Source organism: Hyla sarda, chromosome 1 (genome assembly GCF_029499605.1).
Source record: "Hyla sarda isolate aHylSar1 chromosome 1, aHylSar1.hap1, whole genome shotgun sequence".
Classification (NCBI taxonomy): Eukaryota; Metazoa; Chordata; class Amphibia; order Anura; family Hylidae; genus Hyla; species Hyla sarda.
This window is the reverse complement of record NC_079189.1, coordinates 254,506,044-254,532,030: the sequence shown is the minus strand read 5'-3', so window position 1 is coordinate 254,532,030 and position 25,987 is coordinate 254,506,044. Positions and strand designations below refer to the sequence as shown.

Below are 25,987 nucleotides of genomic sequence, written 5' to 3'. Positions count from 1 at the left end.
CGGTATACCGCCCAGCCATATAAAGGAGTATAATTTTAATTGTATGGTATAATAAATGAGGTGTCATTTTTAAAGAAAAGTGCTCTGCGTAGAATTGGAAGTAACAAAATGGTGTGTTTTTTTTTTTTTCAATTTTGCCCCACAAATATTTTTCTGGTTTTGTCGTAAATTTTGTGGTGAAATTGCTGATGTCATTAAAAAGTTAAATTGGTGGCGCAAAAAACAAGCCCTCATATGGGTCTATAGGTGGAAAATTGAAAGTGTTATGATTTTTAGAAGGTGAGGAGGAAAAAACCAAAGTGCAAAAATGAAAAAACCTGTTGTCCGACTCTGCTCTAAACATCTTATCCCCTAGTGGATAAGATGTTAGATCGCGGGGGTCCTGCCACTGGGGACCCCAGCGGCAGCACCCCTTTCATACAGTGCATGGAGTGAATTCCGCTACGTGCCCGATGAATGGCGATGCCAGTCGCCACGCCCCCTACATACAAGTCTATGGTAGAGGGCTTGATGGCTATGGCCTTCACACCCCCTCCCATAGGCAAGAATGGAGGGGGCGTAGTGTGAAGTCATGAATGTGGAAGCTGCAAGCTTCTGTGTTCCGAACGCCGCAGCTGCCAGCCCGAAGATTGCGGGGGTCCCCAGTAGCCGGACCCCTGTAATCAGACATTTTATCCCCTATCCTTTGGATAGGGGATAAGATGTTTAGAGCGGGAGTACCCCTTTAAGGGGTTAACATTGCCAGACTTGCTAAATCATAATCATGCTTTGCCAGCTGTGCTCATAAAAATAAAAATGTTTCTTAGGTTGTGCTTTATAACAATGGCACAGTTTTGAAAAAATGCTAACTTTTTTTGCAACGCGATCATGAGTTTTCTCTGCAGTTCCTCACTAAATATAGCAGTACTGACAGTTTATCAGGCTTACCAACATTTGTAGGGAAAACATCTTCATTGTTTATCTGAACTTCTATCCAATCCATTAATAAATTCATGTATTTTGGAGCAGAAAGTGCTGTGGGTTTGCGATATCGATTTTCATCTTGCCACCGGTATTCATACTTAGGACCTCCAGACATCACCGGACAGGATTGCTCTGTGCAGCTGTCGCTGATTGTACCATAGATTAGATTGATGCGATTGAAGAAATCCACAACATGAACTGCCACCCAATCATTCTGGTCCTCCTCATGAGGCAGCTGGACAGCCAATTTTAAGTCTAATCCTGCATTGAGTGACGCTTGAGCTTTCTTATGCAATTCAAATCGTTGCGTGCCTGGCTCAAATTTTCTTTTGGGACGAAATGTTCTGTCCTTATTAAAAACTTGCTTGAGGGGATTTGACATAGTAAAATCAGTATCACGGATAGACTTTTTTTTCTCTTTATTTCTTTAAAACTCCACTATTAAGTGCAGGAAAAATAAATTTGTTGTTCTGAGGGGGGGGAGAGAGAAAAAAAAAAACAAGAGTGAGGTTAACAAAAAACACAGTTGGTTAGAAAAATAAAGGACAGCATGTTTCATATAAAAGCCAAACTTCAGTTATTTTAAAAAAAAAAAAGCACAATAGCTCAATCTGCAAGATAAGTTAAAGTGTATGTCAAGTTATAGGCCCAGATTTATCAAACTGTGTTAAAGTAAAAGTGGAGAGATTTTCCCATAGCAGCCAATTACAACTCAGCTTTCACTTTACCAGAGCTCGTTAGCTGAACTGTGATTGGTTGCTGTGGATAAATATAAACGGCGCAGCGGCATGGCAGGGGTATGAAGCGAGCTCAAGAGCTGAGCTTGCATCATACCGGATAGCAGCCTGGATCAACAGCTAATGACAGACATTGCCTAACAGGCCGATGTCCGGCAATAACTCTTCAGACGCTGCGATGCAAGTTGATCACGGCGTCTAAAAATGCTGAAGTCTGTTCGCGGAATCATCCAGGGAAATTAAACCCTTCCCTAATAAAAGTTTGAATCACCCCCCTTTTCCTATATTTAAAATAAAATTATGCAAACAAAAATAAATATAAACATGTGGTATTGTCATGTTCGTAAATGTCTTAACTATTAAAATATATTGTTAATTTAACCGCACTGTCAATGGCGCAAATGTAAAAAAAATAAAAATAAGTCAAGAATTGCAAAGTCCCATCAAAACAAAAATGGTATTCATAAAAACTTAAGACCATGTTGCAAAAAGTGAGCCCTCATATGTCCCTGTCTATGCAAACAAAGTTTCATACAAATTTTCAGACAAAAAGCCATAGTATAATAAAACAAAACCTATAAAATATATCAGTCTAATCATATGGACCTACAAAATATATATCTCTTGTTATTTGTGGTGAAAAGTGCACTGCGTAGAAAAAGAAGCCCCCAAAATTAGCTTTTTCTTCAATTTCTTCACACAAATATATATTCTTTTCATTTTGCTGTAGATTTGGTGGTAAAATTAGTGATGTCATTACAAAGTACATTTGGTGATGCAAAAAAGAAACAAGCCCTTATATATGTAAGTGGAAAATTGAAAGAGTTATGGCTTTTAGAAGACCAAGAGGAAAAAACGAAGGTGGGAAAAAATAAATAAAAATAAAATAAAAGTACCGTATTTATCAGGGTATACCACGCACCGTCATTTTACCAAGGATATTTGGGTAAAAAAAGTTTTTTACCCAAATATCCTTGATAAAATGAGGGTGTGTGTGTGCATGCGTATACCCCGATACACCCCCAGGAAAGGCATGGGGATAGGGGCCATCGCTACCCGCTTCTCTCTCCCTGCCTTTCCTGGGGTCTAGAGCCCTGCTGCCGCCACTTCTCTCCTGCTGGCTATCTGCGTGGCTGCCCGTTCTCTCCCCCTGACTATCGGTGCCGGCGCCGATAGCCAGGGGGAGAGAAGCGGCGCCGGCAATGGGGCAGCAGCGCCGACAGACAGGGGGAGAGAAGGGGCAGCGGCACCCATTGCCGGCGCCGCTGCCCCGTTGCCTCCCCCATACCCGGTTGTATAATTACCTGTTACCGGGGTCGGGTCCGCTCTGCTTCAGTCCTCCGGTGTGCGTCCCCTGCGTCGTTGTTATGCGCTGCACGGCGCGGCGCAATGACGAGGGACGGCACCGATTGTCAGGGGGAGAGAAGGGCCGGCAGAAGGCTCTAGACCCCAGGACAGGCAGGGGCAGAGAGGCCGGCATCGGTGGCGGTCTCTGCTCCTGCAAAGCCGCTGCAGTTCATTGATTTAAAGCGCCCGCGTATAACACGCAGGTAGACTTTAGGCTAAACATTTTAATAACAATAATAATAAATACGGTACATTTTTATGCTTACTGTAAAATCTTTCTCGGAGGATCCACTGGGGACACAGAGACCGTGGGCATATGCTGCTGCCACCAAGAAGCTGACAGTAAGCAACAAAAAGAAAGTCGGCCCCTCCTGGCTGGATATACCCCGCCTGCAGACTCTGAGCTATCAGTTTAGTCCCAAAGCAGTAAGAGAGGACCGATAGGGAAAGAAAAAACAGCAACTGTCCGAGGAAACCACAGACAAAAAAAAAGAAAAGAATCAACCCTCGGACAGACAACCGAACCAAACACACCAGAACAAATGGGTAGATGCTGTGTCCCCCAATCGATCCTCCGAGAAAGAAATTTAAGGGTAAGCATAAAAATCTACTTTTCTCGTTCGGCTCCATTGGGGGCCACAGAGACCGTGGGATGTACCAAAGTTAGTCCCCGGGGTGGGAGAAAACCCAAGCAACTCAGGTGGAAGGCTGGGTCACAGCCGCCTGCAACACCTTGTGACCCAAACCAGCATCTGCAGACGCAAAAGTGTGCACCTGGTAAAATTTTGTAAAAGTGTGCAAGGAAGACCAGGGGGCCACCTTACAGACTTGCAAGGCCGACAAAATAATGTGATCCGCGAGCGATGTTCTGCTCTCCCCCCCCCCCAATCATGTTACCCGCCAGCGCTGTTCTGCTCCCCCCCCCCCCCCCAATTAATTATCAGCCTAGCGGGGTACTACTCACATATGTCAAGCACTGCCCTCCTCCTCTTTGTTGGGGGCCGCTGGCGCTGGAACTCACTGTACGCCAGTGGTCTCCAACCTGCGGACCTCCAGATGTTACAAAACTACAATTCCCAGCATGCCCGGGCAGCCAACGCTACTGAAAGGTAAATCCGAACAGCCCGTACCCTGTCAAGACAATGAAGCAACCGTTCCCTGGGATGGCACGGAGCTGGACAGAAGGACGATATCCTCATTTAGGTGAAAGGCGGAGACCACCTTAGGCAAAAATAAGGGGACCGGACGGAAGACCACTTTGTCCTGGGGCAAGACGAGGTAGGAAGAACGCCTCCAGCTCAAGCTCAGATCCCACGGGGTGGGGGGGGTCTATATGGTGGAGCTGCATGAGATAAGCCCTGCAGAAAAGTGCAGATGTGAGGATCGGGCACCAGGGAGCACTGAAAGAGAATGGAAAGAGCAGACACCCTGGCGATTGACATTTGCCACAGCCGTGGAGTTATCTGACTGGACACGAACAGAAGTTACTCCCAATGGGAGAAGGCAAAAGGTAAATTGTCCGAAGTTCCAGGATATTGATGGGGAGAAGAGGTTCCTGAGATGCACAACGGACCGTGCGATCCATGAAAACTCCTCCCCTACCGTTGAGACTGGCATCTGTCGTGATGACCTGCCAGTGGAGGGGCCGGAAAGATCTTCCCTGTTGAAGAGGAGACTCAAGTGAAGGAGGAGAAAGAATAATCCTGCAATCAAGAGAAAGCGGAGACTTGTCCCACCGGGACAGAAAAGTTAGAGAGGTCGACAATGAAACTGGGCGAAGGAAACGTCCTCAATGGTCGCCACCATCAGTCCCAGGACTTACATGCTGAACCGAATAGAGACTGGAACAGAAGGACAGAACACACGTGTCCGGCGGGAGCCATGTCGAACTGGAGTCCCAGGAAGATCAGAGACTGGGTGGGAATCAGGTTGGACTTTTCCTGGTTGTCCACCCAGCCGAAACGGGAAAAGGTCTAAAGTGTGAGAAATAGACTCTCCTGATTCTGGTCCCTGGTTGGAGCCTTGATCAGGAGGTCATCCAAGTAGGGGATCACGGACACACCCCAGGCTCGCAAGATGGCAATCACTGCCGCAAGGACCTTGGTGAAGACCCTTGGGGCCGTGGCCAGTCCAAAAGGAAGGGCTACAAACTGAAAAATGTCCCTCCGCAATGGCGAAACGGAGATAGCGCTGACAAGCCGGAAATATTGGGATGTGAAGGTAAGCATCTCAGATATCCACCGAGGAAAGAAACTCCCCTTGATCCCTGGATGCCACCACAGAACGGAGTGACTCCATACAGAAGTGACGCAGGAGTAGGTGGCGGTTGAGGAGCTTCAGATCCAGGATCGGGCGGACGGAACCCCCTTTTTGAGGACAACAAACAGGTTTAAATAGAATGCCGAAAAACGCTCCTTGGGAGGAACTGGGACAATCATTCTCTGAGCGACAAGGTTTCGAAGTGCGACCCGAAAAGCCACCGCCAAGGAAGGAGAACGAGGAGGTCGGGATCGTAAAAAATGGTCCCTTGGAAAGGGAGCAAACACGATCCGATAGCCGTCGGAAACGACATCTCAGACCCAAGAGCCATGCACTTGGGCAATCCAAACATCCCGGAACAGAGACAGACTACCTCCCACCGAAAATAATTTCTGGGTGGGGGCGTCCCTTCAGGCGGAGGGAGGCTTACGAGTGCCTGACTTGGTCTCAAAGCTGCCAGGACTGTTATCAGACTTCCAGGAAGGACGTGCCTTGAAGGAAGGAGCCTTCCTGTCCTGTGAGCACGCTGGCCTGGCTGCCCGACCCGAGCCAAAAGACCGAAAGGGCCAAAAGGAGGTAAACTTCCGGCGGAAATCTGTACGGCTAGACTTGTTACCTCCAGTAGCCTAAGAGATAATCTCATCCAGGCGTTTTCCTATGAGACGGGTGTCAGAGAAAGGAAGTTGAGTGGGGATTTCTTGGAAGCAGCATTGGTGTCCCAGGCCTTTAGCCACATGGAGCGATGAGTCGCCACCAGGTTACCCGTGGCAAAAGCCGTACAACGGGCAAGGAAGCAGAGCACTAGTAGTCTCTGGCATTGGAGAGTTGAAGAGCAAGATCCGCAAATTCCTCTGAAGGGGCCCCAGATAAAATGCCCTGACGGAGTTGGGAAGCCCAAACAGATAGGGCTTTAGACACCCATGCCAAAGTGAAAGCGGGAAACAAAGCTGAACCCGCCGCTTCAAAAGCAAACTTGGCCAGATTCTCTATTCCCTTGTCTGCCGGATCATTAAAAGGAGGCCGCGTCTGCCAAAAGGAAGAGTAGTCGATTTTGGCAGGCGGGAAACCGGAGGATCCACAGCTGGCGGCGTTGTCCATTTTGTAATCAAGTACTGGGAAAATGGAAACTGTGCCTGAACCTTCTTAGTTCCTTGGAAGCGTTTGTCTGAATGCTTCCATGCCGCTTGCAGTAAGGAGCCGAATTCAGCGTGAGAGCTGAATACCTTAGGAGAGCGACGGGAGCGGTGGAAGGAAATTTCAGGAGGTGAGTCCGAAGTTCCTGGGTCCTTTAGGTGAAAGGTGTCCCTCATGGCTGACACCAAGCTGGTTCGGTCCTCTGGATCAGAGGCAGAACCTGACGCCTCATCTTCCAGCTCCCCAGGAGAGCGGGAGCGGGTGGAAGCAGCCTTAGATGAAGGCAAGGCAGACCTAGGACGTAAACCTGGAGACCTTGCATGGCAACCAGGAGAGCGGCCCCTGGAACGGGGATGCTGCCGGGATGCCGGGGAGGAGGAGCGAGACCCACGAGGAGAGTGCCTGTCCCGAGATCGGCAGTCTGGAGAAAAGCCAGAGGATAACACCTTAGAGCGTTTGTGAAATGGCCCGAGACAAGGGTCAGCGGGAAGGAGAGCAAGAGCAAGGAAGATCGCTCCAAGGCGGTCACCACAGTAAGGGAAACCCGCGCCACATCGGAAATTGATTGGGATAGGAAGGAAAGCCCAGCCGGAAGGAATGGGGCGGAGCTTCAAGGCCGTGATTAGGCGGCAGCTGCAGCCTAAATTAATGACCCCCGACGCCTTATACATGCAGGCGCACCGCTCGCTATAGGAGGAGAGACTGTGGAGCTGCGGAGCTAAGGGGGAATGCAACCGAATACAGAGTGCTGGCCCCAGAGACTGAAACTAAGACCCCGGAATTCAGGATGGCCAAGCAGGGAAAGACTGGTCCCTGAAAAGATGAGATACAGCAAGGTGGGCACAAAATAGGGGCACTCCAGAGGTTGAGAGCCCTGAAAAAGAAAGACCCCAGGGAAGAGAGGGAGGAGGCTGAAAGAGAGAAGGGGGGGGGGAAGAACACTCACCCTGTCCAAGAGAAAACTTACCTACTGAAGTCTTCAGCCTGCTATTAGACACCTGCATCATGCCGGGCTAAGTCAGAGAGACGAGCAGGGAAGGTAGGAGGACCTGGACCCAAGGTACAACCCCAGGTGCTGGCCGGTGGTGACAAGAGGTTGATGAATATGGGGGGGGGGACCAGTGAACATGGCTCCTGAACCCCGACCTAAAAACAAGGAAATAAAAAATAAAAAAAAGGAGAAAAAAAGCTAAATACACTTCTCTGAACTAAAAAAAATAAGAAGAAAAAGACCAGGTCTGGAGAACTGTGTCTGCCTCCTACGGACACTAAGCTAAAACGGATAGCTCAGAGTCTGTAGGCAGGGTATATCCTGCCAGGAGGGGCGGACTTTTTTTTGTTGCCCTGTGTCAGCCTCCTGATGGCAGCAGCATATACCCACGGTCTGTGTCCCCCAATGGAACCGAAAGAGAGAAAACACCTTTTCTTAAAGGGTACTTCGCCCTTAGACATCTTATCCCCTATCCAAAGGATAGGGAATAAGATGTCTGATCACGGGGCTCCTGCCACTGGGAACCCCAAGATCTGTCCAAAATCAGGAATTGCTGAGGGGGGTGTGCGCAGCCTTATCCAATCATAGCTCCTCTCACACTGAACTGCTCTGGGCTGTGTGTAGCAAAGTGAGGAAACAAGTTCTCCCATGTATGGCTTCAGATGATGTCACGCCTGCTGGGTAACGCCCCTTCCCAGTCTGTGAATCTGACTGAGACTGAGCTAAAAATACAGAGCAATATCAAGGTAGAAAATGAAAAATAAAGACAGGGGGTGGTTTATCTTGATGGGGGCATTGAAATGGGAGGATTATAAAATTAAACAAGACCATGAGAGGTACTCTTTAAGGATGCAGGTTTTTTTCCTTAAATGTTTGCACTCTTTTTCCTCCTTGCCTTCAAAGAGACATAACGCTACAGACCCATATGGGAGGCTTGTTTTTTTTTTGCATCACCAGTTGTTCTATGAAATGGCATCACTCATTTTACCACCAAATCTATGGTGGGAAAAAAAAAAATCATGTGGTAATGAAAAAACAAAGAAAAAACTACCATTTTGCTAATTTTGGGGCTTCACAGCTTTTCCGGGCCAATCGGGCCTTGGTGACAGACAGCACCAATCATCCTTATGCAGCAGGAATGGAGTGGCACTGGTGCCACCTCACGATCACCCCGATTGCTTGAAATCAGGGCTCCTGCTGGGCAGCGTCACTGACGGCAACCCCTCCATCCCTAGACCAAGGGGCGAGAGGGGGTGCTTGTCAGTGAGCAGCTGCATTTAAGGGCACCTGGTGGATGGCAGCAGGATCACCTTTGGCAGCGCCAGCAGCAGGTGGTGAGAGATGTGTGCCTCCTGCTTTTGCATAAGTGAAACTACCAGCATGCAAAGTCAAAGGGCATGCTGGGAGTTGTAGTCATGCAACATCTGGAGGCTCACGAATGCAACTCCCAGTATGCCCTTTGGCTGTCTGTGCATGCTGGGAGTTATAGTTATGCAACAGCTAGTGGAACTTTTCCCCCTTTAGCTGTTGCAGAACTACATCTCCAAGCATGCACGGAGAGTCAAAAGGCATGCTGGGCATTGTAGTTCTGCAACAGTTGAGGCAGATGACTACAACAGCCAGCATGCTTATCTTTATATTAGTGGTGAATTTGTTAATATATGCAGCATTTTTTGTGGAAAAACTCCTAAATATAATTTTTTTTTAAATTGGAAAATTTCTGTATTTTTTAAATTATTTTATTGCATTCACTGTGCAGTAAAAATTATGTTATCTTTATTCTGTGGGTCGGTAGAATTATGGCCATACCCAATTAAATCCTTTTTTTTTCACCTTTTATGTGTTGCCATGTTCTGACTTCTATTCTGCGGGATGAGCTGTACTTTTTGTTGGTACCATTTTGGAGATACATGCCACCTTTTGATCTTTATTTCACGTTTTGGCTAAAAAATTATTATTGCACTCATAGCCTGCTGTGCTACGCAAACAAGAGGCCTGATGGCAGGGGTCCTGCCACTGTTGACCCCCGCATTCTTTCATGCAGCACCCCGCTATCATCAGCCTCCCGAGCAAACAGTGCTTTGGGTCTGATGAATCCCGATCCCGGGGCCAGAATATCGTGACGTCAAGGCTCGGCCCCCGTGTGACATCACGCACCGCCCCCTCAATGCAAGCCTATACTCCGGCACCGTGATAGTGATTCATCAGACCCGAAGCGAACATCGCGCTGATGACAGCGGGGTGCTGCATTAAAGATTGAAGGGTCCCCAGCGGCCGGACCCCTGCGATCAGGCATCTTATCCCCTATCCTTTGGATAGGGGATAAGATGTCTTAAGGCCAGAGTACCCCTTTAATGCTGCCAAGACCATAGCGATCCCGGTGTCAGCAGTTACATCTGGACCCCAGTTGTAATTGACAGCTGGGTCCCGCCATCCATCTCCTGCAGAGAGATCACTAGGACGTACACAAATGTCCATTTGTGTGAACAGGTCAGCAACTGGGACGTATGCATCCGTCCTGGGCCAGGAAGAGGTGAAAGTTGCGCTTGCTCAGGGCATCTGGGACGTGAGCCCTGGATCCCCGGGCGCTCTTGACCGGTGATGCCACCCCTGGCTCTGCATGCCCAAAGCAGGGCTAAATGTCTGAACAATTCACCTGCCCGGCACGGCATATCCTGGGCGTCAAGCAATTTAGACAACCCTGTAGGCATGTATATAAATTCACATTAAAGATGACCCACATATTTTCTCTCATTTGACACAAACACATACTAGGGCTGGGCAGTATGAAAAAATATCACAGTATTTTTGTAACTTATGGCTGTTCCACGGTATATAACAGTATTTCCCTTCCTTCCTCCTCTCCCCCCAAATTAATTATCAGCCAAGCACTGCGCTGTCCCCATCGGGGTAAATATACACATAGTACCCGCAAGCGCTGCCTTCCTTGTCCTCCGGTTTCTTGCGGGCCGCCGGTGCTGACACACTATACTGTGCGGTATCCCTGTGCCTGGGCTGCAAATGGTAAACAAAATGAACTTTAACGCACGTTCCTACATCGGCCTTACGCTGGGGACGGGAACGTCACAGAGCCGTTAGCCTATCACTGGCCGCAGAAGCCGGCTTCTTACATGACAGTGCGCTCAACCTATCACCGGCCGAGGCAGAACATCGCTGTGGCCGGTGATAGGCTGACAACTGTCCCACGTTCCATTCCCTAGGAAGCTGGTCCGGACCGACTAGGAAGGCGAGTTAAAGTTTGAAAGTTTATTTTGTTTACCATTTGCAGCCCGGGCATAGGGATACCACACAATATAGAGAGTCAGCTGGTGGCCCGGGGGGGGGGGGGGGGGGGGGGGGGCTAATACTCTAGTATATACGGTAATCTCCCTGAGCGTGGACAGAAGAGAAAAATTGATGAAAAGGTGTCAACGCAGGATAGTCCGGATGGTGGATAAGCTGCCCCAAACAAGTTCCAAAGATATTCAAGCTGTCCTGGGAGCATCAGTGTCAGCGCTAACTACCCATCATCATTTAAAAGAAATGAAACGCTATGGTAGGAGACCCAGGAGGACCCCACTGCTGACACATTGACATATAAAAGCAAGATTACATTTTGCCAAAATGAACTTGAGTAAGCCAAAATCCTTCTGGGAAACGTCTCGTGGACCGATGAGGCCAAGATAGAGCTTTTTGGTAAAACACATCATTCTACTGTTTACCGAAAACAGAATGAGGCCAAAGAAAAGAACACAGTACCTACAGTGAAATATGGTGGAGGTTCAATGATGTTTTGGGGTTGTTTTGCTGCCTCTGGCACTTGGTACCTTGAATGTGTGCAAGGCATCATGAAATCTGAGGATTACCAACGCTATTTTATAGGGATCGACCGATAATCGGTGCAGGTTAGGGCCAATAGCCGATAACTTATACCGATATTCCGGTATAAGTTATTAGCTATTTCTCCCCCCCGCGACACCGCTGCAGATCATTGATTTAAAGCGGGCGCTTTAAATCAATGAACTGCAGTGGCTTTTGCGGTGCCATAGACCGCCGCCCGCTTCTCTCCCCCTGCCTGTCCGGGGGTCCTGAGTCCTACCGCCGCACCGCCCCGGCCCCATTGCCTCCCCCATCCCCGGTTTTATAATTACCTGTTCCCGGGGTCTACTCTACATCTGGCTCCGGTGGCGTCCTCCTGAGCTGTCACTGTGCGCACTGACTGTGACGTCACGTCACTCGTCATTGCGCACTGCGTAACGCAGGACGCAGCAGGAGCCAGAAGTAGCGTGGACCCCGGGAACAGGTAATTATAAAACCGGGGATGGGGGAGGCAATGGGGCCGGGGCGGTGCGTCGGGGGGGAGAGGGGGGGGGGCTGGGGAGATGGGTAGGTGCGGTCACGGTGCGGGGCATTATCGGCAAGGTAATCAATATAGATAATGCCCAAAATCGTGATTATCGGTCAATCCCTACTAATTTATATACAAGAAGAACGTCCAGCATCCAGGTTGAAGTCAAAATCAGTGTATTTCTTTATTGGGAAACTTGCATATACACTGACACGTTTCACGCTATTGAGTTTAGTCAGAGTCATTTATCCAAATCCAGACAAGTTTTTAGTATTTAAACCTGTCTTATGCAATGTCTCGTTACTCTATGACTAAGCGCGGAAGTGTGAAACGTGTCAGTTTTTATCGTGTATATGCAAGTTCTCCAATAAAGAAATACCCTGCTTTTGACTTCAACCTGGATGCTGGACGTTCTTGTATATAAATTAGTAGGGATTGACCGATAATCACGATTTTGGCTGCATTGAAGCTGGAGGCGGGACCGGCGGGTCGGTGCACAGGTGTGAAGCCTGATCAAGGTGAGCTGTCACTACTTGATGTTTTGGACCAATGGATTTTGGGACGCACTGTACAGCCAAGTGTCAGAAAGCTGGGTTTGCGTCCGAGATCTTGGGTCTTCCAGCAGGACAATGACCCCAAACATACGTCAAAAAGCACCCAGAAATGGATGGCAACAAAGCGCTGGAGAGTTCTGAAGTGGCCAGCAATGAGTCTAGGAAGAGTGGTCCAACATACAGGCTAAGAGGTGTAAGAAGCTTATTGATGATTATAGGAAGCGACTGATTTCAGTTATTTTTTCCAAAGGGTGTGCAACCAAATATTAAGTTAAGGGTGTCAATAATTTTGTCCAGACCATTTTTGGAGTTTGGTGTGACATTATGTCCAATTAGCTTTTTTTTAACCTCCCTTTTTTGGTTTAGTTCCAATAAACACAAAGGGAATAAACAAGTGTATAGCAAAACATGTGTTACTGCAATCCTTTTCTGTGAGAAACACTTCACTTTCTTAAAAAATTTCAGAAGTGCCAACATTTACGGCCATGACTGTATTTTGTAGCACTGCACTAGCTTTATAGTCATAAGTATGGCTTATTGCCAACACTGTTATTCATATTGCACACATTGTGGTGTGTACAGGGCTCATATTGAGCAGCTCCCTACACACATGTATTAATATATATTGTTGCTCTGTTCCGTTGGTTTTCCGCACTCTCGCACCTTATTTCCTGTTTGGCACTTGCACTTTTTTCTTTGGCCACTAGGTGCCAGTGTTCACTGTTATATGTGTTTGCTCCAAGGCTCGGCTTAGGGATTCAACACGTTACTACGTATGACCCGACTCATCAGTCACATGTTCTGGATCATGTGATGGCCGTGCATCAGTGTTGATGCAACATCGCTCCGAGGATGCCGTCATTCTATTCACCAGCAGTAATTAGGTATGGAGGGGAAACCGTTATAATCAGTCCCTGTGTGGATAGTTATGTCCATCATTCAAAGGTTAGCTAGGATTGATTGTTAAATCACATTATTAGAGCAGTGGAACCTGGTTTAGATCATAGCCCAGACGAAGCTCCTTAATGGTCTATTCACATGTACAGTGTTCTGCGCAGATTTGATGCGCAGGATTTTCTGCTGCAGATTTCAATGTAAACTGAATGACTGAACACAGCCTGAAATCCTGCGCATCAAATCTGCACAGATTACTGTACATGTGAATAGACCCTAAAGAGACAGCTCTGGGGTAGCAGGGATCACTAAATGTAAGTTGTGTGGGCTATGTGAAGTGTCTGTTAAGTTGTTGCAGGGTTGTTTTGCTTCTGCTTTTATTGTAATACTATGCACATTGCACTTTTGATGTTGTAAGGTTGGGTTCACATCACGTTTTTCATCTACGGTTCCCGCATACGTTTTCTATCAAAAACTGTATGGGGAAAAAAACGGATGGAACAGTATGGGAAAAAGTAAACCGCATGCGTTTTTAAAAGTGCATATAGTTCCGTCCGTTTTTATAAAAATAAAAAAACATACGTTTTTGAAAATTCTGACCATTTTTAATGGGAGGGGTCTTGGGTTGGGACTTAAGGATGCAAATGCGCATGTGCAAAGAAAAAACGCATATGGTTTTGCCGTATGGAACCATATACATGTGCGTTTCCCATTGACGTCCATGTTAAAAAAAAAAGATATGCGGTTGCAATACGTTTTTTAAACTGGAGTCAAAACAGTGGTTGAACACGGTTTGGAGTACTGTTAAAAACCATATTGCAAGCAAACTGTACGCAACCGTATGTATCAGGGTGCATACGGTTTGCAATGCTTTGCCTATGTATACCGTTCCATACTTTTTCACTAATGAAAACGTATGCGGGAACCATAGTTGAAAAACGTGAAGTCAACCCAGCCTTAGGTTGGTTGTTTTTATTCACACTTGCCTTCAGTCTAACTGCCTTATTTTTTTATGTCTTTTGATGTATTTTACTAAGTGTTTTCAATAAAGATTTGGATATAATTGTCACAACAATGCATGGTGTGCTTCCTATTGGTGTTGATGTGTTATTTTACATTTCTCATAGCGCAGTGTTTTCCCAACAGTGTGTCTCCAGCTGTTGCAAAACTACAACTCTCAGCATGCCCAGAAAGCCAAAGGCTGTCATCCAATCTTTTGATTGCAGACACTGATTTATGCAGCACAGCATTTGTCAGTGTTATCAGCGCTACATTAGTGTAGGATGCTGAGGCTGCATTCACTATTGGAGCGCTGAAAAGAGGCAGGTAAGGGCCTGTCTTCTCTCTGCTGATTGGAACCCCATGATTTTGTGCACAGCTGCACCATTATAAAACGCTCCCCTCAAGGAAACAGCACCAATCACGAGGCCCAGGTAAAGTGCAGGCTAAAAGGTATTTTTATTGCATCAGAGCATAAAGTGCAACGTTTCGGCTAAACAAGCCTTTCTCAAGCATGTATATATCTTCCTGTCATTAGATTTCTCTCTGAAGGTAGCACCTCCCCTGTAGGTAGGTAGCTCACACACTATAGGTAAGAACCCCCTGTAGGTAGTTCGCACCCTGTAAGCCAACATATGCAGTACTCACTCTGTGGTCCCATTCTCTGACAAAATGTAGCTCGACCTCCATTCTCCTACACCTGTGTGTTGGCTGGACAGCATCCCCATCTCATCTATGGAGGAGCATGTGACAATATATGTCACTCTGCCTTATCAACTGCCCCTGTACTTCTTGCTTGAGCGTAGTTTAACGTGTTAAAACATGCTGCATCTCTATAGGATGTCATCTTATAGACAGGGAAGCTGTCTAGCCAGCACACGGAGGATAGGAGGGCAGAGCTACATTTATACCAGAAATGCAACTGCAGTCTCCAGCAAACCAAATGAAAAACGCTGACCAGAGAACCACGATGAGATTCTCAGTCACCACTGTGCAAGGGATTTGTCGAAACCTACCCAACCGCCTGGGACTACCCAGAGAACGGAAGACAAAAATCCTTCAAAAGAATACAGGTTCTTCTAAAAAAATTAGCATATTGTGCTAAAGTTCATTATTTTCCATAATGTAATGATAAAAATTAAACTTTCATATATTTTAGATTCAATGCACACCAACTGAAATATTTCAGGTCTTTTATTGTTTTAATACTGATGATTTTGGCATACAGCTCATGAAAACCCCAAATTCCTATCTCAAAAAATTAGCATATCATGAAAAGGTTCTCTAAACGAGCTATTAACCTAATCATCTGAATCAACTAATTAACTCTAAACACCTGCAAAAGATTCCTGAGGCTTTTAAAAACTCCCAGCCTGGTTCATTACTAAAAACCACAATCATGGGTAAGGCTGGGTTCACACCACGTTTTCTTAAATACGGTTCCCGTATACGGTTGGGAGGAGGGGGCGGGGCTTAATCGCGACGCCCGCACTCAGCCGTATTCGGGAACCGTATTTAATGGAAGTCTATGAGCCGACCGGAGTGAACCGCAGCCTCCGGTCGGCTTAGTTTTCGGCCGTATGCGGTTTCCCGACCGCAGGCAAAAACGTGGTCGACCACGTTTTTGCCTGCGGTCGGGAAACCACATACGGCCGAAAACGAAGCCGACCGGAGGCTGCGGTTCACTCCGGTCGGCTCATAGACTTCCATTAAATACGGTTCCCGAATACGGCTGAGTGCGGGCGCCGCGATTAAGCCCCGCCCCCCCTCCTACCAACCGTATACAGGAACCATATTTAAGAAAACGTGGTGTGAACCCAGCCTAAGACTGCCGACCTGACTGCTGTCCAGAAGGCCATCATTGACACCCTCAAGCAAGAGGGTAAGACACAGAAAGACCTTTCTGAACAAATAGGCTGTTCCCAGAGTGCTGTATCAAGGCACCTCAGTGGGAAGTCTGTGGGAAGGAAAAAATGTGGCAGAAAATGCTCCACAACAAGAAGAGGTGACCGGACCCTGAGGAAGATTGTGGAGAAGGCCCGATTCCAGACCTTGGGGACCTGCGTAGAGACATCCATAGCCCCCGTGCACAGGCGTGTGCAGGAAATGGGCTACAGGTGCCACATTCCCCAGGTCAAGCAACTTTTGAACCAGAAACAGCGGCAGAAGCGCCTGACCTGGGCTACAGAGAAGCAGCACTGGACTATTGCTCTGTGGTCCAAAGTACTTTTTTTGGATGAAAGCAAATTTTGCATGTCATTCGGAAATCAAGGTGCCAGAGTCTAGAGGAAGACTGGGGAGAAGGAAATGCCAAAATGCCTGAAGTCCAGTGTCAAGTACCCACAGTCAGTGATGGTCTGGGGTGCCATGTCAGCTGCTGGTGTTGGGCCACTGTGTTTTATCAAGGGCAGGGTCAATGCAGCTAGCTATCAGGAGATTTTGGAGCACTTCATGCTTCCATCTGATGAAAAGCTTTATGGAGATGAAGATTTCATTTTTCAGCACGACCTGGCACCTGCTCACAGTGCCAAAACCACTGGTAAATGGTTGACTGACCATGGTATTACTGTGCTCAATTGGCCTGCCAACTCTCCTGACCTGAACCCCATAGAGAATCTGTGGGTTATTGTGAAGAGAAAGTTGAGAGACGCAAGACCCAACACTGTGGATGAGCTTAAAGGGGTTCTCCGGTGCTTAAACATCTTATCCTCTTATCAAAGGATAGGGGATAAGATGCCTGATCGCGGGAGTCCCGCCGCTGGGGACCCCAGGGATCATGCACGCGGCACCCCGTTTGTAATCAGTCCCCGGAACGTGTTCGCTCCGGGTCTGATTACAGGCGACTACAGGGCGGGTGACGTCTTATCTTGGATATTTCCTTTAAGTAAAGTAAATATTACTGTCCAGTCCCGTTAGGAGAGCTCCATCACAGGCTCTGTTCAGGGCCACTAAACAGCTGAAAGGGTCTGTATCACAACAGACATCAAAGGATCCCATTGACTTTAAATAAAGTTTCTTGGGTTTCCATTTCTTTGTTGGATCTGTGCAGAAACAAAAAAAATTAAATCTTGCAGTATTTGTTCCTTGGCTCAGATCCCGCATTTTAAACAGAGCTGCACAGTAATGTGCACTTCGCCTAATACAGTCAAAACAAGTGGACAGTCTGCTTGCCGCAGCCACTCTCATCCAGACAGTGGAGATGGACAAACCTGAGGGCAGGGAGAAGCCCTACTCTCAGGCTGACAATGAAGCCTGACTGTCAGAAGAGGCATGGCAAGTGGGGGACTGGAACTGCTTGCTGTGACTGTATAAGTCAGTGTTTCCCAACCAGGGTGCCTCCAGCTGTTGATAAACTACAATTCCCAGCATGCCCGGACATGTCAGGGCATGCTGGGAGTTGTAGTTTTGCAACAGCTGGAGGCGTCCTGGTTGTGAAACACTGGTATAAGCAGTCAGGCTTGCAGAAATTAAACTTTGTTTTCAGCTTTTTGTGTATTTGCAGAGAGCCAATGAGAACAGCACTGGAACGCTGTTTTCCTAAAGGGCCTATTCACATGGCAGAATTAATCCAGTGAATTTGAAAAATTCTGTTGCAGCAGTCTCCATTTGTTTTCAATGGGACTCCGTGCACGCGGCAGAATTTATTCTGTGAAAATTTTAATTCCAAACTACCCTAAAAGAATTAATACTTTCATTCTTTCAGCGGAATCCACTCAGACATGCATTGCTGTCAATGAAGGAGGCGCATGTCTCAGCAGTCCTAGAGCCTCTGCTCGCAATTTTTTGCAGGGAGAAATTCAGTAGTCTAAATGGGCCGAAACTATCAGGTCCTGGTGCCAGTGCGAGGAACCAAGGACCTGACAAATTCTCTTTAATCCCTTAAGGACTTAGGAAGTACCTGTACGTCCTGAGCTCGCTCCTGGTGTTAACCCCTTAAGGACACATGACGTTCTCATACGTCTCCATTTCCGAGTCCTTAAGGACACATGACGTATGAGAACGTCATGTGTTTTACCGGCCCCCCGCAACCATCTGGAGCGGAGCCGGTCCCCGATGCCTGCTGAAATCGTTCAGCAGGCATCGCGGCATATCGCCCAGGGGGGGTCATTATGACCCCCCATGTCGGCGATGGCCGCAGATCGCTGGACAATTCAGTCCAGCGATCTGCGGCGGATTCCGGGTCAATCGGGTCTCCAGTGACCCGGAATTATTGGCTGATCGGGGCCGTCAGAGACGGCCCCGATCAGCCAGAGCCAGCAGGGGTGAGGTGGCACTGGTGCCACCTCACGATCGCCCTGATTCGTCGGCCGGATTACCGGCCGACCAATCAGGGCGCCTGCTGCGGGTGTCACTCCCGCAACCCGCTCCGCCCCTCTTCCGGAGGACGTGAGCGGGTGCGGGACGTGCACCCCGGGTGCTGGGGACCCCGATCCCCGGCGCCCCTGTTGGGATCGGGGCCCCAGGAGCAGCGGCGGCGGCGGCGGAGACGACGAGGGACTGACCTGTGCGGCTGGATCGTTGGAGGTGAGTTACAGCCTCCTGCTGTTGCTTAGCAACAGCTCCCAGCATGCAACAAGGGCATGCTGGGAGCTGTAGTTATGCAACAGCAGGAGGCAGACCACCACAACTCTCAGCATGCCCTTATGGTTACCAAACTCGGTGTTTCACAACCAGTGTGCCTCCAGCTGTTGCAAAACTACAACTCCCAGCATGCACTGATAGACCGTACATGCTGGGAGTTGTAGTTTTGCAACAGCTTGATGTTCCCCCCCCCCCCCCCCCCCAATGTGAACGTACAGGGTACACTCACATGGGCGGAGGATTACTGTAAGTATCCGGCTGCAAGTTTGAGCTGCGTCAAATTTTCTGCCGTAGCTCAAACTGCCAGCGAGAAACTACTGTGAACCCCCTGCCCGTGCGACTGTACCCTAAAAACACTACACTAACACAAAATAAAATAAAAAGTAAAAAACACTACATACACATACCCCTACACAGCCCCCCTCCCCAATAAAAATGAAAAACGTCTGGTACGCCACTGTTTCCAAAACGGAGCCTCCAGCTGTTGCAAAACAACTACTCCCAGTATTGCCAGATAGCCGTTGACTGTCCAGGCATGCTGGGAGTTTTACAACAGCTGGAGGCACCCTGTTTGGGAATCACTGGCGTAGAATACCCCTATGTCCACCCCTATGCAAGTCCCTAATTTAGGCCTCAAATGCGCATGGCGCTCTCACTTTGGAGCCCTGTCGTATTTCAAGGCAACAGTTTAGGGCCACATATGGGGTATCGCCGTACTCGGGAGAAATTGGGCTTCAAATTTTGGGGGTATTTTCTGCTATTACCCTTTTAAAAAATGTAAAATTGTTGGGAAAACAAGCATTTTAGGTAAAAAAAAATATATATTTTTTTACATATGCAAAAGTCGTGAAACACCTGTAGGGTATTAAGGTTCAAATTACCCCTTGTTACGTTCCCCGAGGGGTCTAGTTTCCAAAATGGTATGCCATGTGGTTTTTTTTTGCTGTCCTGGCACCATAGGGGCTTCCTAAATGCGGCATGCCCCCCAAAAACCATTTGTCGCTCCTTCCCTTCTGAGCCCTCTACTGCACCCGCCGAACAATTAACATAGACATATGAGGTATGTGCTTACTCGAGAGAAATTGGGTTTCAAATACAAGTAAAAATTTTCTCCTTTTTACCCCTTGCAAAAATGCAAAAATTGGGTCTACAAGAACATGAGAGTGTAAAAAATGAAGATTTTGAATTTTCTCCTTCACTTTGCTGCTATTCCTGTGAAACACCTAAAGGGTTAATACACTTACTGAATGTTTTTTTGAATACTTTAGGGGGTGTAGTTTTTATAATGGGGTCTTTTATGGGGTATTTCTAATATGAAGACCCTTCAAATCCACTTCAAAACTGAACTGGTCCCTGAAAAATAGTGAGTTTGAAAATTTTGTGAAAAATTTCAAAATTGCTACTGAACTTTGAAGCCCTCTGGTGTCTTCCAAAAGTAAAAACTCATAAATTTTATGATGCAAACATAAAGTAGACATATTGTATATGTGAACCCAAAAAAAATATTTTTTGAATATCCATTTTCCTTACAAGCAGAGAGCTTCAAAGTTAGAAAAATGCAAAATTTTCATTTTTTTCATCAAATTTTGGGATTTTTCACCAAGAAAGGATGCAAGTTACCATAAAATTTTACCACTAAGTTAAAGTAGAATATGTCACAAAAAAACAATCTCGGAATCAGAATGATAACTAAAAGCATTCCAGAGTTATTAATGTTTAAAGTGACAGTGGTCAGAATTGCAAAAAACGCTCCGGTCCTTAAGGTATAAAATGGCCTGGTCCTTAAGGGGTTAAACGGGGTCACGCCGTGACCCTGCATCACACCGGGTCGGCCCTGGCTGCTAATCATAGCCGGGACCCTGGGCTAACAGCGTGCGGCACCGATCGTTGTGCCGCGCGCTGTTAACCCCTTAGACGCGGCGATCAAAGTTGACCGCCGCATCTGAAAACAAAAGTAAACGCTTCCCGGCAGCTCAGTCGGGCTGATCGGGACATCGCGATGAAATAGTGTTGTTCCGATCAGCTGGGACGCAGGGAGGTCTCCTTACCTGTGTCCGCGGCATCCGATCGGGGCTTGATTGCTCCAAGCCTGAACTACAGGCTTGAGCAATCGAGCCCCTATCTCGCTGATCCGTGCAGGGATCAGCATCGGAGATCAGTGTGTGCAGTGTTATATGTCCCTATGGGAGCTATAACACTGCAAAAAAAAAAGTGGAAAAATAATAAAAAAAATAAAAAAAAACTGTTAACTAAGGTCATTTAACCCCTTCCCTAATAAAAGTTCGAATCACCCCCCTTTTCCCATAAAAAAAAAATAAAAAAAATAAAAACAGTGTAAATAAAAACATATGTGGTATCGCCGCATGCGGAAATGTCCGAACTATAAAAATATATAATTAATTAAACCGCACGGTCAATGGCGTACACGCAAATAAATTCCAAAGTCCAAAATAACTTAAAGGGATCAAAAAGTCCGATCAATACAAAAATTGTACCGCTAAAAACGTCAGATCACGGCGCAAAAAATTAGCCCTCATACCGCCCCATACGCAGAAAAATAAAAAACTTATAGGGGTCAGAAGATGACAATTTTAAACATAAATTTCCGTGCATGTAGTTAAGATTTTTTCCAGAAGTACGACAAAATCCAACCTATATAAGTAGGGCATCATTTTAATCGTATGGACCTACAGAATAAAGATAAGGTGTCATTTTTACCGAAAAATTTACTGCATAGAAACAGAAGCCCCCAAAATTTACAAAATGGCGTTTTTCTTCAATTTCGTCGCACAATGATTCCCCCCCCCCCGTTTCGCTGTAGATTTTTGGGTAAAATAACTGATGTCACTGCAAAGTAGAATTGGTGGCGCAAAAAATAAGCCATCATATGGATTTTAGGTGCAAAATTGAAATGGTTATGATTTTTAAAAGGTGAGGAGGAAAAAACGAAAGGGCAAAAACCGAAAACCCTTCAGTCCTTAAGGGGTTAAATGGCCACTGTCATTTTGAAAAATGTTTGATGTGTCCTAGAGTTGGGGGTCCGAGTGTTCAAACCTCCACCAATTAGGAAAATGAGCCGGTAGAAGTATGAGCTAAGCGCACACTCTCTCCAGGCTTTGAGAGACAAACTCGCAATGTAAGTCTATGAGCGTGTCTCAATCACGTGACATAGAGGCGGGAGGATGCAGCAGTGCTGACTTCTCCCTGCTCCAGAGATGTCTGAACACTCAGACCTCCATCAATCAAAACTTTTGACACATCAAACCTTTTTCCAAACAACAGGTACTCTTCAAGGCTGCATTTACATCATGTTTGGGGCATACAGAAGTCAGATCCTTCATTAGATTTTTTAATAGCTTTCAGACCCCATTCATTTTAATAAGCTGAGCCGTGTCAACTAGTGACTCCGGTTGGGTCAGTCTTGTCCTGTATTCGTTTCTGGACTGAAAGCACAGAAGACCAAGGGGGAGATCTTTATCAAAACCTGTCCAGAGTAAAAGTTGCTGAGTTGTCATAGCAACCAATCAGATCAGTTCTTTCTTTTTTCAGAGGCCTTTTCAAAAAAAATGAAAGAAGAGATCCGATTGGTTGCTATGGGCAACTCAGCAACTTCTTCACTGGCCAGGTTTTGATAAATCTCCCCCCATGGTTTTCAGTCCAGCAATAACAGATACAGACCAAAAAATGACTTGACTGAGGTGACTAGCCGACTCCATCCTGTTCATTAAAATCCACGGGGCACGGCATGGCGGAATCTAGCAGGAATACAGCAGCAGCCAGATTTCAAATTCCCACGCCCGATCCTGCTGCCTTTTGCCCCTTTAGTGATATGAATGCAGCCTTAGGCTCCTTTCACACTGCCGTTCGTGCCCGGCAGTGTGACGACCGCTAGAAGATAGCGAGAGAAGAATTTGTGCTTGCAACGTCTTTTTCTCCCGCTATCTTCTGGCGGAATAATGAATGGGATCCTCTGTGCTCGTAATGTCTCCGGTTGGGCTCCGTCACACCAACGGCTGTTAAAGGCAGGAAAAAAAAAATGCCTTATAAGGCAGTTTGTGGTGGTATCCAGTGGCAGTATGAAAGTAACCTAACGATGGTAACACAGCAGCACAATAAAATAGCACCAGTTATATAGCAGCACAATGGGGAACATTTATCAAAACCTGTGTAGAGGAAAAGTGGTGTAATTGCCCACAGCAACCACATCACTTTCATTTAAAAGAATAAAAGCCTCTGAAAAACTTAAGAAGCAATCTGATTGGATACTATGGGCAACTGCACCACTGTTCCTCCAAACAGCTTTTAAAGGGGGTACTGCAATGGATAGGGGATAAGATGACTGATCCCAGGGGTCCCACCGCTGGGGACCCCGGTGATCTTGCACGCCGCACCCCATTAGAATCAGTCCCCGGAACGTGTTCGCTCCGGGTCTGATTTCTGTCGATCACGGAGACGGAGCATTGTGACGTCACGGCTCCGCACCCGTGTGACGTCACACTCCACCCCCTCAATGCAAGCCTATGGGAGGGAGGCGTGACTGCTCTCACCCCCCCTCCCATAGGCTAGCATTGAAGGGGCGGAGCATGGCATCACATGGGGCGGAGCCGTGACATCACAATGCTCCGTCCCCGTGATCGACAGTAATCAGACCTGGAGCGAACACGCTCCGGGGACTGATTCTAACGGGGTGCGCCGTGCAAGATCACGGGGGTCCCCAGTGGTGGGACCCCCGGGATCAGGCATCTTATCCCCTATCCTTTGTATAAGGGATAAAATGTCTAAGCGCCGGAGTGCCCCTTTAAGAAATTTACTTCAGTAATGCTGGGTTCACACCACGTTTTATGCAATACAGTTCCCATATACGTTTTCAATTTGAAAACCGTACGGAACCGTATTGAAAACCGTATGCCAAAAGATGTATCCGTTTGTGTCCGTTTTGCATCCTGTACGGTTTTGTCAGTTTTTTTCCCCATACTTAAAACCGTAGCCTACCACGGTTTTTGGTCCGAGTGAAAACCCGTATGGAAACGTATAGGTTTTGTTTTTTTAACATGGGAGTCAATGGGAATCGTACAGAACTGCATGTGCATATGGTTCCACACAGTTTTCACCACACGTTTTTTGACTTTGCAGTTTTTGGGGGATCTCAATCACGGTGGGTACACACCACGATTTTGCTATACAGTTTTTGGATATTTTTTTAGAAAACCGGATTACAAAAATAATGGACCAAACCGTAGTCACTAAAAATTAACTGTATGGTTTAAAACTGTTAACGGTTACAAATTTGTAGTCCGGGTACATACGGTTGTATACGGTTTTTATCATGAAAAATCTATATTTTCATATTTCACAGAATATTCCAGAAGGTGGGTGGTTCTTTCAGCTCGTACTGTGCAAGGTTAAAAACCGGAAAGACAAACCTGGACTGAACCGTAAACACTTACGGTTCTCATAAGAGTCCTATGTTAAAATATACGGTTAAAATACGTTTTTTCAACCGGACAAAAAACCATGGTAGGCCACAGTTTTCTGTCCAGAAAAAAAGTAAAAAAACCGTATGGTTTGAAAAACGGAGAATACCGTATACATTATGGTGCATTCGGTTTTGAATGGGAAGTCTATGAGCATGGTTTTCTGTACGGTTGCCTAGGTTTTTGTATGAAACTGTATGCCGAAACTGTATAACAAAATTGTGGTGTGAACCCACCCTCAAACAAGTGAAACTTTATTCATAACGGTGTAAAAGTTAAAAACGTATACGTTTTTTTCCTTAAACAACTGATGCAACCGGACATTTTTTCAAACCATATACGGATTAAAATTTCTACACATGTTTTGATACAGTTTAATCAGGTATTAAGGAATCCGTTTTTTGTAATCAAAAACCTGATACGGGAACTGTATTGCAAAAATGTGGGGTGAACCCAGCCTAACAGAAGAGACTTATAGTACGCGGCTGTTTTTATAAGAAACACCCATTTATAATATTCAATATTATTAAAACACTTTAACCCTAACAATGAAATACAATCAGTATATAGTAAAATGCATGGTCCCAGTCACAACAAGGACCCGTTATATGACAGGGCCATGCCATTAGTATCTGCAGGCCAGGGTTGTCACTAACCGAGCTCACTCCTAGGGCTCTGCGCCGCATCTGCATTTCCCAGTCATTACGCTACAAAGTATTAGTCTACGTCATCATAAATGGGAGGAGCCTAAACGGTTTAGACCACGCACCCATCCCTCGGGAACCGTCGAAAACCCGCACGCAAGTTCGCTTCACAAGCTCCGTTATCTTTACGCACTAACTTCTCTGCTACCACATAGCTGCACCGGAAACCTCCACTAGCGCGACAACAGCCCCACCCCCTCTGCAGAATACTTTCTAAGCTGGCCTGTGAACGCACTTTATATACGAGACATTACCGTTACCTCAAGGTGAGACTTCGCGGCTGAAGCTTCCGATCTACTTCCGGACACCAATCGCGCCTTTAGATTAAAGAGAAAGTAAATGTAAACTTCCAAGTGCCAATTCCTTCCTGTAATTCCCTCTGCAGGAACAAACGATCTACCGCGTGAGAACGTCACGAGGTGTGTCCACCAGTTACTTCCGCTCTGAATGCCGCTTCGTAACACGTGACATCGCCCCGCCCAGACGTCTTCCCTCTGTCATGGAGATCTGTGCATTGCGGTTTCGGACATTAGTATGGCCTTCACTCCCTGGCAGCCTGCTAGAATGGGTTTTAATGGGATTTATTTTATATTCTCCGGGTGTTATTTCCATGTTAGTAGGACTACTAATACAAGAAGTGCACCATATTTATTGAATGGTCACATGGCATGTGATAAATATGGTGCTTATACATATAATTGTTTAACCCCTTGGGGTACATGTACACCCTAGTCCTGTAGCAGCTGTGTGAGGCGCACTTGGCACCTGAGTAGGTCCCAGGGGGTTATTGTAGCGCAGGCGCCGCTGGATATCAAGGGAGGGCACTACATGCCAATAGAGGAGACAGGGAAGCTCAGTAAGCAGACTCCCTGCCTAAATTGTGCACAGAAGACATTTAGGCTATGTTCCCATTGTGAAATGTCCGCACGGAAAATTTGCGCGTGGACATTCCACCAACAGTGGATTGCGGCAAAACATGGCGGCTCTAGGACTGGACTCCAC

General features: G+C 46.7%; 1 protein-coding gene across 3 annotated transcripts in view; it reads right to left on the bottom strand.

The window, feature by feature from the left end:
- MOB3A (MOB kinase activator 3A) overlaps positions 1-25,436 on the bottom strand; it is a 37,327-nt gene extending 11,891 nt beyond the window's left edge. The window contains exons 1-2 of one of the 3 annotated variants that reach the window (XM_056570932.1): positions 25,246-25,436; positions 928-1,433 (exon numbers count right to left, since the gene is read on the bottom strand). In XM_056570932.1, the coding sequence (XP_056426907.1) occupies positions 928-1,345 (418 nt within the window). In that variant the 5' untranslated portion in view covers positions 1,346-1,433; positions 25,246-25,436. Of the gene's footprint in view, positions 1-927; positions 1,434-24,937; positions 25,215-25,245 lie in introns of those variants that run through there. The other 2 variants (XM_056570941.1, XM_056570948.1) reach the window with 2 other exon arrangements.
- Between the last annotated feature and the right edge of the window lie 551 nt (positions 25,437-25,987).